We start from the raw sequence: 12,546 nt of genomic DNA, 5'->3' as shown, positions 1-12,546 counted from the left end.
GCAACATTACCAAATACTTGCGTGAGGATGTGGGTGTGATTGTCGTCGAAAAATGGGAGTGTGAATGGCACGCAGACAAAAAACAAAACACCCACATTCAGACTTTTCTACAAGGTCGTTTTCCGACACTTAAACCCTTCCGGCATCCTTCTACCATCACAGATCAAACTGTCTTAGACGCGGTGCAAAACAAAACTTTGTTCGGGTTGGTACAGTGTGATATTTATGTACCTGACCATCTAAAAGAACATTTCAGTGAAATGCAGCCTATTTTCAAAAATGAGTCTGTCAGCCGAGAACAGATCGGGGATTTTATGAAAGACTACGCTGAAAAACACAAGCTCTTATCCCAACCACGCCGTACACTTGTTGGGAGTTACCACGGTGAACAAATTCTGCTAGCCACACCCCTCTTGTTTTGGTACGTGCAGCACGGGTTGGTTGTTGAAAACATCACGCTGATCGTAGAGTATCAACCCAAAACCTGTTTCCGTCAGTTTGGTGACAGCGTTTCAAACGCGAGACGAGCAGGGGACCAAGACCCGTCAAAAGCTATCTTAGCTGAAACTTTCAAACTGCTCGGTAACTCAGCCTACGGGAAAACCTTAACTAACGTGGCCAACCATCGTGATATTCATTACGTTTTGTCTGACGAGGCCTCAAAACTGATCAACAACGGTCGTTTTCAAAAACTAACAGAAGTAACAGAGGTTGTCACTGAAGTAGAGATGACTAAAAAAAAAATCAACTGGTCACTTCCCTCTCAGATTGGTTACTTTGTTTACCAGTACGCTAAACTACGCATGTTGGAGTTTCATTTTGATTTTCTAGATAAGTTTGTGTCCAGAGCCGACTACCAGCTTTTGGAAATGGATACAGATTCTCTGTACATGGCGCTTAGCGCTTCAACGTTAGAAGAGGTGGTTCGTCCTGAACTGCGAGAGCAGTTTTACAAAGTGTATAACCAATGGTTCCCTGCACAAGCCTGTGACCAACACGAGGCAGCCTTCCAAAACACCCGTTTAGCTAACGCCCCATGGGACGCGACTCTCTGTCAGGCCTGTACAGCGCGTGTCCAGTACGATAAACGAACACCCGGTCTCTTTAAAACCGAATACCAAGGAAATTTGTTCATTGGTTTGTGTTCTAAAACCTACTTTTGTGAGGGAGACAGTGGGACCAAATTTAGTTCAAAAGGTTTGAACAAAAACCAAAACAAACTGACAAAAGAGTCTTACCAACAGGTGCTTCTAACGCAAGAAAGTGGTGGCGGTACAAACACTGGTTTCAAGACAGACGGAAAGTCTATGTTCACCTATTCCCAAACCAGAAAGTCACTCTCGTTTTTCTACATCAAGCGTGTGATCGCTTCTGATGGGGTTTCAACCCTGCCTACACCCGTCTAACGGGTCTCTTTCTTTTTTGACTGTGATACCCGTCTAATGGGGCTCTTTCTTTTTTGACTGTAATACCGCCGCCTGTGATATGGTTAACATTCCAATGCCAAACAACTTTGTCGTTTTTTTGTAAATAAATTTGATAAGACATGTTTTGCTTCTGTAAATAATGCTCGTATTGTTTAATCCCAAAAACCCCCAATGTGGCTTTGACATACCTTGTCAAAACGGTCCCAAGCCCGTGAAAACACAGAGGGAGGGTCAATTACTGAATTTTATTGGTGCTTACCCCAGCTGGAGTGGTCATTAGTACCGAGCAACAGGTACAGGCACATGAAATCACATGACAAAATATAAAACGCAATAAACCGTTTATCCGCAATATCTCCTTATCACTACTTAAACACAGGCACCTTAACCTATCACTTTATGATGGGCCCTACCCTTGCGCATTGCGCATTGCGCAAGGCCTGAGACGTGCGCTCTTATACTACTGACAGGTACCTGTGTCAAGGTGGGAAGACCGGTAGCTGGGCTTAGCTCAGTGATTCGCGCCTTGCACGCTTTGCACGCATTGCACGGGACGTTCACGGTAAGCTGCGCGCTATTTGTAGGGTTCACCGTTTACCTGGTTGCTGACTGAGAAATTCATAGGCATTCTTTTTTCTGTCTCGGCCGAGACCAGATGTTTGTTCGAACGGCTTCGAAATTCGTGTGTGAATTGTCGTTTGAGTTCGAAGTTATTTTCAGTAGTAATGTACGTCTACTGTGGACTTTGTTAAAGTCGGTTGCGTAAAGTGCGCGATGATTTTTCATTAGCCTGTGTGAGGTAAGTCATATTTCTTGGTCTAATTGGATAGACTTTTGTCAGTTTTTGCTGAAGGTGAATTAGCGGCCGGTGGCAGGGGACAGGGAACCTACATTAGTTACCAGTTGTACTGTTTTGTCTCGTCTTTGTGTTGTTGTAAATAGTGTTCATCATAGTGTTTAAAAGGAAATCATTATAATGGTAAATTATATGGTAGAAGGAAACCAAAGTCTAGTCATTGTGCTTCCTCCTCATCCCTAATAATGATGTCTATTGGAGGAGGAAGTCACGTGTCTTATATTTTTGGGGAGATTATTGACTTTGGCCTTCTAGGCTTTCAGTGTTTACTGTCGAAGACAGACCGGACGGGAAGGTGCGAACCCTAGCTTCACAGCATGGAGGAGGCACCACCACGCTGCTGCTTGAGCAGCCAGTTTGGACCCTCGCATCGTCACCCCCACGCTGCTGTGTGAGCAGCCCCTCTGGATCTTCTCCGAGGCTTCATTACGCTGTTTTGAGCAGCTATCTTGTAACGTCACAGCGGCGCAACCACGCTGCTGTTGGGCAGCAACATCGAACCGGCGCCGTCGCTGCAGAGTGTGTGCCGTGTGACAGCTCTCAACTGGGCTGATTCTCTCACCCCCGCGACAGAGACGCAGGTGTCGACCCGAGGGCGCACCCCCCCCCCCCCCCTGAATTCGTCGAACGTGTAGATAAGTACTTTCTTACGATAGATATCATTTATGGAATGAGGAGGGCCTTTATGACGTATGTGCTTTGTGTTTGACTGTCCTGATTGTCTCGTATGTCGTTTGTTGACATTATTTTGACTGTTGTGTACTTTCTCATGTTCATTATGTTCATCCTCATGCATTCGTGGTAACCCTTTCATTGTTCCATCCATCGTCACCCCCATATTTCACCCAACTGGGAACTATTAAATACTTTCATTTATTTAAAAAAAATTTAGCCCCTCTGGATCTTCTCCGAGGCTTCATTACGCTGTTTTGAGCAGCTATCTTGTAACGTCACAGCGGCGCAACCACGCTGCTGTTGGGCAGCAACATCGAACCGGCGCCGTCGCTGCAGAGTGTGTGCCGTGTGACAGCTCTCAACTGGGCTGATTCTCTCACCCCCGCGACAGAGACGCAGGTGTCGACCCGAGGGCGCACCCCCCCCCCCTGAATTCGTCGAACGTGTAGATAAGTACTTTCTTACGATAGATATCATTTATGGAATGAGGAGGGCCTTTATGACGTATGTGCTTTGTGTTTGACTGTCCTGATTGTCTCGTATGTCGTTTGTTGACATTATTTTGACTGTTGTGTACTTTCTCATGTTCATTATGTTCATCCTCATGCATTCGTGGTAACCCTTTCATTGTTCCATCCATCGTCACCCCCATATTTCACCCAACTGGGAACTATTAAATACTTTCATTTATTTACATTGGTGTTCTGTGAGTGCTGTGTGGTGTGGCCAAAGTTTTTGTGTGAAAAACTAAACATGCAAACGTGCATGCACGCGACAATGGCGAGCTTGCCAGGATAAATCCTCTTAGAATTCAAGGAATTCACTTCATTTTTGTCGTTGGCCACACTTCCCATACACTGGACACTGATGTACGGTAGTTAATTAGCTTTTGTTGTTGTCTGGTAACTGTGGGTGGTTGGAGGGGCCCGAGGGTTAGCATCAGGCCTTGTGGGTTGCCTGTCCTTGTTGCCAGTCAGCTGTGCCTTGTTTTGATTTTTCATGTTTTGGCTAACCGTTTGCTAGTTGGTTCTTGTTTATGGAACTTCGTTCTGGTCGTGTTCTTGATGATAGTGCTATCATGGCGTCTAGGACGGAAAGTAGTTCGGATAGGATTGCTAGGTGGCGTTCACTTGCTGAGGAGCTAGGTGTTAAATCTACCAGTATTCCTGAGTTTATTGCCGAGCGAATGACCCGTGAAGATGCGGAACAGGCTAGACTAGAGCTAGAGAAAGAAGAGAAACAGGAGAAACTTGAACTAGAAAGGAAAGCTTATCAGGACAAGCTAGAAGTAGCGCGTCGAGAGACTGATGAGAGAGTTAAGTATGTTCAAGCTCAGCGAGAGACTGATGAGAAAGCCGCATATGAACGTACTCAGATGTTTGAAGAAAAACAAAGGCAAGAAAGAGAAGAGCATGACCTTCGCATGCAACTCCTGCAGAGAGAGTCGGAAAGTAAGAGGGTGAAGAGAGGAAGTAGGGATGGAGCTGATAATGAGGGAGATTCCTCAGGTGAAGAAGAGTCTAGTGACCTTCGTGGTTTTCGGCCTTCCATACCGATGTTTGATGAGAGCAAAGAAAACATAGCTACTTGGTTGAAAAGGTTTGAGAGAGTCGCTACCTTGTACAAGTGGAAGAGAAATACGTGGGCAACTAGGGTCTCGACTAGGTTGTCGGGTAGGGCTGTAGAAGTGTACAACACTCTGGATGATGATAGCGCAGACGACTATGACGGTTTGAAGGTCGCGTTGTTAGGCCGCTATCAGCTCACAGCCGAAACCTACCGCCGTCGTCTCAGAACCTGCAAGAGAAAAGAACATGAAACGTTCAGACAGTTCGGTGCTCGCATTGAAGAGAATTTGACTAAGTGGCATGAGCTTTCCGAGATCACAGAACTGAAACAGTTGGTTTTGCTTGAACAGTTCTTGCAGACCCTGAGCGCGGACATGGCCGCGTACGTTAAGGAGAAAAAACCTCAGACGTTAGCCGAAGCAGTTAAGTCCGCTGAGATTCATTTTGAAGCACACCGTGACAGTAAGAAGTTTTTTCAGCATGATCGTGATCAGGGTGGAAAGGCTGGCGTTGATGAAAAGCAGAAAAGTGGAGATAACTCATTTGGTACATCCGGTAGGAAGTGTTTCATCTGTGAGTCCCCCAAACATTTGGCTAGAGATTGCCCCAAGAAGAGCAAGTCGACGGGAGCGGTGAATAGTGGTCCTGAGAAGTCTTTACCGCCCGTCAGTGTACCCACTTTGTGTACTCCCTGTAGCCAGCAAGACTACGACCCGAGATGCCTGGTTGTAGTGGATGGTGTTGCAGTGGAGGGGTTGCGTGATACTGGATCTCAGGTTTGTGTCGTGAAGAGTTCATTAGTTTCCAGGTCTCAGTTCACAGGACAGGATCTTGAGGTTTCTATGGCTGAGAAAGACATCAAGAGGCGCTATCCAGTGATTAAGGTTCAGGTTGAATGTCCTTTCTACACTGGTGAGGTTGAGGCTATCGTCATGGATACACCTGTTGCTGATTTCATTGTAGGTAATCACGCCCGGCTGGGTGACTCGATTGTTCTTCCAGTGTACGCTGTGTCCAAGGTTGTGTCAGTTGTCACTCGTGCTCAGGCTGCCGCTGAAGGGAAGAAGTCGACTTTGTTACATGTTGCTGCTCCAGGGCTAGAAACAGTCACCCCTGAGCAGTTGCATGACCTTCAGCGGAACGATTCGACTTTGAAGAGTTGTCGTGAGGCGGCAGATCGCCGAGACGTCAGAACGTCTGGTCACTCCGGTGAAGTTGGGTTTGTTTGGAAGAAGAAGATTCTGTACCGTGAGTATCGCGGTGGTGGTAGTGTCTATACTCAGGTTGTTGTTCCCCAGCAGTTGAGGTTAGGTGTTATCAAGTTGGCTCATGAACCGCCTATGGGAGGTCACATGGGTGTTCAGAGGACACGTGATCGAGTTTGGCAGCAGTTCTTTTGGCCAGGTATGTGCGCAGACATACGTCGCTTTGTGTTGTCTTGTGATCAGTGTCAGAAGGTTTCTCATAAGCCACAGAAGGTACCGTTAGGTAAGATGCCTCTCATCGATACGCCGTTCGAGCGGGTGGCGATCGATCTGGTGGGTCCCATCATCCCTGCTTCTGAGTCTGGTAACCGGTACATCCTAGTGTTTGTGGACTACGCTACTCGGTACCCGGAAGCCATTCCCTTGAAGTCGATTGAGGCTGTGAAGGTTGCAGAAGCGATGTGGGCAGTCTGGACTCGAGTAGGAATTCCCTCAGAGATTTTGACAGACCGTGGTACCCAGTTCATGTCCGAGGTGATGAAAGAAGTGGAGCGTTTGCTGGCCATCAAGGGTTTAGCGACTACTCCGTACCATGCGCAAGGAAACGGATTGGTGGAACGGTACAACGGAACACTCAAGACCATGCTACGCAAGCTTGCTCAAGAGAAACCGAAGCAGTGGGATCGCTACATTCCTGCACTCCTCTTCGCTTATCGTGAAGTTCCACAGGAGAGTCTGGGATTCTCTCCCTTTGAGCTTCTATACGGCAGGACAGTGCGAGGACCCATGTCTGTTCTTCGCAACCTATGGACGGAGGAGCAAGTCGATGAACAAGTTCGTACGACTTCTGAGTATGTGGTTGACTTGAGGAACCGGATTGAGGAAACCTGCAAACTGGCGCGTCAGAATCTGTCAGCTGCTGCACAGAAACACGCGGAGGTGTTCAACCGGAAGACAGTGCGAAGACAGTTCCAGCCTGGAGACAAGGTTTTGTTGCTGCTGCCGCAGAAGAAGAACAAGCTGCAGTTGTGTTGGCAGGGACCGTTCGACGTTTTGGAGAAGAAAGGCGAGTCAGACTACAGGATTCGGATCTACGGGCGTGAGAAGCTGTACCATGCCAATCTTCTCAAGTTGTACAGAGACCGACAAAACACTGCGGACCCCTCAGATGGGATACCCACCGTAGCGGTGGCGGTGGTTGAAGAAACTGAGGAGATGATTTCGCCTGATCGGGAACTACCCCTGCCCTGCTTGGAGGGCGAAGAAACGGTGAAGGACATCAACCTGTCTGCTACACTGACTGCCGAGCAACGACGTCAGGTGTTGGAGATTGCGGAGAGGCACGAAAGAGTTCTTACTGATGTCCCCCTTCAGACGCCTTTGGCCGTTTTTGACATGACGGTGGAATCCGCGAAACCGGTTCGAGTGAAACAGTACCCTTTACCTTATGCCAAGGTAGAGACCATCAAGGAAGAGGTGCAGGCCATGAAGAAGTTGGGTGTTATCGAACCGGCTGCTTCTCCCTACAACGCCCCTGTTGTGCTCATCCGCAAGAAGGATGGGAAGGTTCGCTTTTGTGTGGATTACAGGCGGCTGAATGATGTGACAGTCTTCGATGCTGAACCACTCCCAGATGTGGAACACCTGTTCGCTGGTTTGGGTCGAGCGACTTACTTCAGCAAGTTTGATCTTTCCAAGGGGTATTGGCAGATACCCATCCGAGACGACGTCCGTCCCATGACTGCGTTCACCACTCCGGTAGGCCAGTTCCAGTTTACAGTCATGCCGTTTGGACTGAAGAACGCCGTGGCTGTGTTTTCCCGTATGATGAGGGCTTTGCTGGAACCGCTGGGGAGGAACGACGTTCATAACTTCATGGACGACATTCTGGTGGCGACCGAAACCTGGAAGGAACATTTGGCTGCGCTGGAGGCTGTGTTGCGGCGCCTTGAGCAGGCCAATCTCTCTGCCAGACCGATGAAGTGCTTCGTTGGGTTCGAGGAGTTGAGTTTCTTGGGTCACGTGGTGAGGAAGGGTGAGATCTTACCTGAGGACAACAAGCTGCAGAAAATTGACGAGGCTCCGGTTCCAGAGACCAAGAAGCAAGTTCGGGCGTTCCTTGGTCTAGCCGGATACTACCGGAAGTTCATCCCAAATTTCTCTGCAATTGCTCTGCCGCTCTCTGATCTGACAAAGAAGAATTCTCCCAACACCGTGGTTTGGACAGCCGAGTGTGAGAAGGCATTCAGGGCTCTCAAAGCCAGGCTGACCTCAAAGCCAGTTTTGCAACTGCCGGATCTGTCGCAGTCATTCACGCTCCGGACGGATGCCTCTGATCATGGACTGGGAGCTGTGCTTATGCAAGAAAAGGATGGCGTGTTCCACCCTGTCGCCTACGCCAGCCGGAAGTTGTCCACCCCGGAGAGCAAGTACTCCACCATTGAACGTGAGTGTCTGGCCGTTGTATGGGCTACCCAGAAGTTCCAGCCATTTTTGTACGGACAGACGTTTGTGTTGGAGACAGATCACCAACCACTGCGTTACCTGCAGACAGCAAAGGTGGTGAACAGCAGGCTCATGCGCTGGAGTTTGTTGTTGCAAGCCTACAGTTTCACCGTGCGGGTGATTCCCGGTAGTCGCAACGTGGGAGCCGACTACCTCAGTCGGGCATGCGTTGAATAGGGATCTTTTGCCGTGTAGACAGATGTCTATGCTTAACTTGGGGGGCATTGTCGCGGACAGTTGTATGTAGTTATAAGGTTCCTTGGTCGGGCGTTGCTGACAGGTACCTGTGTCAAGGTGGGAAGACCGGTAGCTGGGCTTAGCTCAGTGATTCGCGCCTTGCACGCTTTGCACGCATTGCACGGGACGTTCACGGTAAGCTGCGCGCTATTTGTAGGGTTCACCGTTTACCTGGTTGCTGACTGAGAAATTCATAGGCATTCTTTTTTCTGTCTCGGCCGAGACCAGATGTTTGTTCGAACGGCTTCGAAATTCGTGTGTGAATTGTCGTTTGAGTTCGAAGTTATTTTCAGTAGTAATGTACGTCTACTGTGGACTTTGTTAAAGTCGGTTGCGTAAAGTGCGCGATGATTTTCATTAGCCTGTGTGAGGTAAGTCATATTTCTTGGTCTAATTGGATAGACTTTTGTCAGTTTTTGCTGAAGGTGAATTAGCGGCCGGTGGCAGGGGACAGGGAACCTACATTAGTTACCAGTTGTACTGTTTTGTCTCGTCTTTGTGTTGTTGTAAATAGTGTTCATCATAGTGTTTAAAAGGAAATCATTATAATGGTAAATTATATGGTAGAAGGAAACCAAAGTCTAGTCATTGTGCTTCCTCCTCATCCCTAATAATGATGTCTATTGGAGGAGGAAGTCACGTGTCTTATATTTTTGGGGAGATTATTGACTTTGGCCTTCTAGGCTTTCAGTGTTTACTGTCGAAGACAGACCGGACGGGAAGGTGCGAACCCTAGCTTCACAGCATGGAGGAGGCACCACCACGCTGCTGCTTGAGCAGCCAGTTTGGACCCTCGCATCGTCACCCCCACGCTGCTGTGTGAGCAGCCCCTCTGGATCTTCTCCGAGGCTTCATTACGCTGTTTTGAGCAGCTATCTTGTAACGTCACAGCGGCGCAACCACGCTGCTGTTGGGCAGCAACATCGAACCGGCGCCGTCGCTGCAGAGTGTGTGCCGTGTGACAGCTCTCAACTGGGCTGATTCTCTCACCCCCGCGACAGAGACGCAGGTGTCGACCCGAGGGCGCACCCCCCCCCCCTGAATTCGTCGAACGTGTAGATAAGTACTTTCTTACGATAGATATCATTTATGGAATGAGGAGGGCCTTTATGACGTATGTGCTTTGTGTTTGACTGTCCTGATTGTCTCGTATGTCGTTTGTTGACATTATTTTGACTGTTGTGTACTTTCTCATGTTCATTATGTTCATCCTCATGCATTCGTGGTAACCCTTTCATTGTTCCATCCATCGTCACCCCCATATTTCACCCAACTGGGAACTATTAAATACTTTCATTTATTTACATTGGTGTTCTGTGAGTGCTGTGTGGTGTGGCCAAAGTTTTTGTGTGAAAAACTAAACATGCAAACGTGCATGCACGCGACACCCACTCCTCCTGAAGTGCCTGCAATAGATCGCGGTGATTTGCCGGCGCTTCTTCTCGCCTGCGCACACGTCTGTCCAATTCATCCCAGAGGTGTTCTATCGGGTTCATGTCTGGCGACATAGATGGCCAGGGAAGCACCTGGACATATGGTGGTCGGTGAGGAACTGGGTGGTGAGTCGTGCTGTGTGCGGGCGAGCGTTGTCCTGCTGAAATATGGCATCCTGGTCAGCCAGAAGAGGAAGGGCGTGTGGGCGCAGAATTTCCTCCACGTATCGCTGGGCAGTTATGCGCCCTTGGACGTGCACCAGGGTGCTCCTTCCAGCGGTATTGATCGCCCCCCACACCATGACGCCTCCACCACCATGAACAGGTGCCTCATCCACACAGTTGGGCGCGGAACGTTCGTTTACTCTCCGGTAGACCCTCCTCCGACCATCATGTCGCTGGAGCAGGAAGTAGGACTCGTCGCTGAACCACACGTGTCTCCAGTGATTCCGGACGGTCCAGCGAAGGTGCTGGTTGCCCCACTGCACTCGGTTCTGGCGATGGCGGCGGGTGAGGACAGCTCCTCTGTGAGGTCTGCGAGCTCTCAAACCAGCTTCATGCAGGCGGTTCCGCACGGTCTGGTCCGATAATCGGTGTGGCCCGGGGAGAGCCTGGACAGAAGATGAGGCCGACTGGAAACGATTCCGGAGGTGGCGGAGCCGTATGAAGCGGTCGTGAGCAGCAGTTGTCGCCCTTGGTCTTCCCGCTCGTGGCAAGTCAGCAACGGAGCCAGTGGCTTGAAACCTGACCCACAGTCTACTGATGGTGCTCTGGGACACGTGGAAGTGCCTGGCGATTGCACTTTGACTTTGGCCTGCTTGTAAACGACCCAATGCAATTTGGCGGTCTTCTCTGCTCAATCAGGCCATCTTTCGTCGCTGAATTGTCGTCTGATTTCTTTGTGGCGAACAATCCGCTTTTATGGGTTTTGGAAGACATGGTGAGAGCTCAATATTCCCCGAGTTTCACGAGATTACACTGAAGCATGACGAGTGGTCATGCCAAATGAGCAATTTTGACATTGTAGCCACTGATAACGCATGCGTCACGTGCAGAACTCACTTGTGGCAATGGACGAAAGGTCGACGACCAGATAAACATTTTCTGCAGTTTGGTGGATATCCTTGTAGCCATATAACTAAATTAACCAAATATTACAAGCTATGCGTTTCTTTTTTTGAACAGTATATTAATATTACTGTAAAAGTTGCATACCAGCCAAATTTACCACAGCTTAAGTCATAAATAATCAAAAGCATTACATTTCATTTCTATTTCCTAATGAAAACAAACAGATGTTCAGATTTCCTGATCCTAGAATTGTTCACAGGTGATCTTTATGCTTTTGATTCAGCAGAGTTGCATCCCTTGTCCTATTGTTGAAGGTCTGTCTTTTCTTCTTTATCACATATAGTGGATCTGGGTTTTTTTTTTTTACTTCCTTAATTGAAGGGAAATAATTGGCAGTAGTACTGTCACTACTTGTACTAAGTTGGTCAGCAAAGCTGGTGTTAACATATTTGGGAAAACGGTCTCAATGAGTATCCCTGCTGTCAATGACATAATTATATACATTTCCCAGAAACTGGATCAGTGGTACATAGCAGGCACATCAAAGGAAAAATACAGAGGGCTAGGGGGAATATGATTGCTCTGGATGGGCGGTCAGATCAAAGGCAGATGCATTGTAAAAGCTGGTTGGCCTTGAGACCTGGGTCAATGACCGTTACTTGCAATCTGAACACAGCCTGTCGAGACACTGACCTTCTTACTCGGGGTCAATGACCGAGTTTTTATCTGAGAGGAAACTGTTTTACAACATGTGAAAGTCTCTGAAGGATTGGTGAGCGCAGGATAAGATAAGAGAGGGGGTGAAGTGAATAGCGCAAAGAGGGGGGACGGAGGGGGGGGGGGGGGGGGGGGGTTAACTATTTTGACTGCTGATGCAATCGCCAGCGGCTCCTGGCACTGGAGGGGTGATGACACGGTCAAGTGAGGCGGAGGGGGGTAGCTGTCTAGCCAATGTGTCTGACATTGATTGATGGTAGTCCTGAGTCCTCAAAGTGGGGGAAGGGGGGGGATGAGTGGGCAGTAGAGAAGTGACAGATTTTGAGATCGCCCGCAGAGATATTTGTTCGCCGGCCGTTCCGATTGACTACGTGGCCTAACCAGCTGTATTATCTGACTTTTAACCAAAATAAAGAGAAAAAAAAGATTGCAAATAACTTGATACTGATACTGTAACACAAACTTTCTTTATTTGGTGTTTAACGTCGTTTTCAACCACGAACGACTTTGTACTTCAGCAAAATTTGAACCCGCCCGGCGGGCGATTTCAGAGGACTTTCGAACTCGCCCGACGCGATTTGAAGTCGCCGCGGGCGAGCGGGCGAGCGCCAAAACTCACCCCTGCTAATACACAAGTTATTTACACTCACCAGTCAACTGGTTTTCCATTTTGACCAAGACACTGCAGCGCTGACGTCCCCGACTCCAACACTGGGATTGTCCACAAGACAAGCAGACGACAGCTCAGGAAGAACATCGTCAGCTAATAAGTTACTGAAAATTACAAAGAATCTCATTGTGATCATAATTATGTATAGCTGGTGTCTATTTCAGGATCAATACCCACTGATT

General features: G+C 48.5%; 1 protein-coding gene across 2 annotated transcripts in view; it reads right to left on the bottom strand.

Moving 5' to 3' along the window:
* The window catches only part of LOC138949352 (deoxyribonuclease-2-alpha-like), a 36,956-nt gene that overhangs the window by 21,488 nt on the left and 2,922 nt on the right, over positions 1 to 12,546 (bottom strand). The window contains exon 2 of one of the 2 annotated variants that reach the window (XM_070321146.1): positions 12,345 to 12,457. In XM_070321146.1, coding sequence (XP_070177247.1) covers positions 12,345 to 12,451 — 107 coding nt within the window. In that variant the 5' untranslated portion in view covers positions 12,452 to 12,457. Of the gene's footprint in view, positions 1 to 12,344; positions 12,469 to 12,546 lie in introns of both variants that reach the window. The other variant, XM_070321145.1, reaches the window with a different exon arrangement.

The sequence above is a fragment of the Littorina saxatilis genome, linkage group LG15, assembly GCF_037325665.1.
Source record: "Littorina saxatilis isolate snail1 linkage group LG15, US_GU_Lsax_2.0, whole genome shotgun sequence".
Lineage (NCBI taxonomy): Eukaryota > Metazoa > Mollusca > Gastropoda > Littorinimorpha > Littorinidae > Littorina > Littorina saxatilis.
Note: the sequence above shows the minus strand (reverse complement) of the source record. Positions and strands in the feature narration are given on the sequence as shown.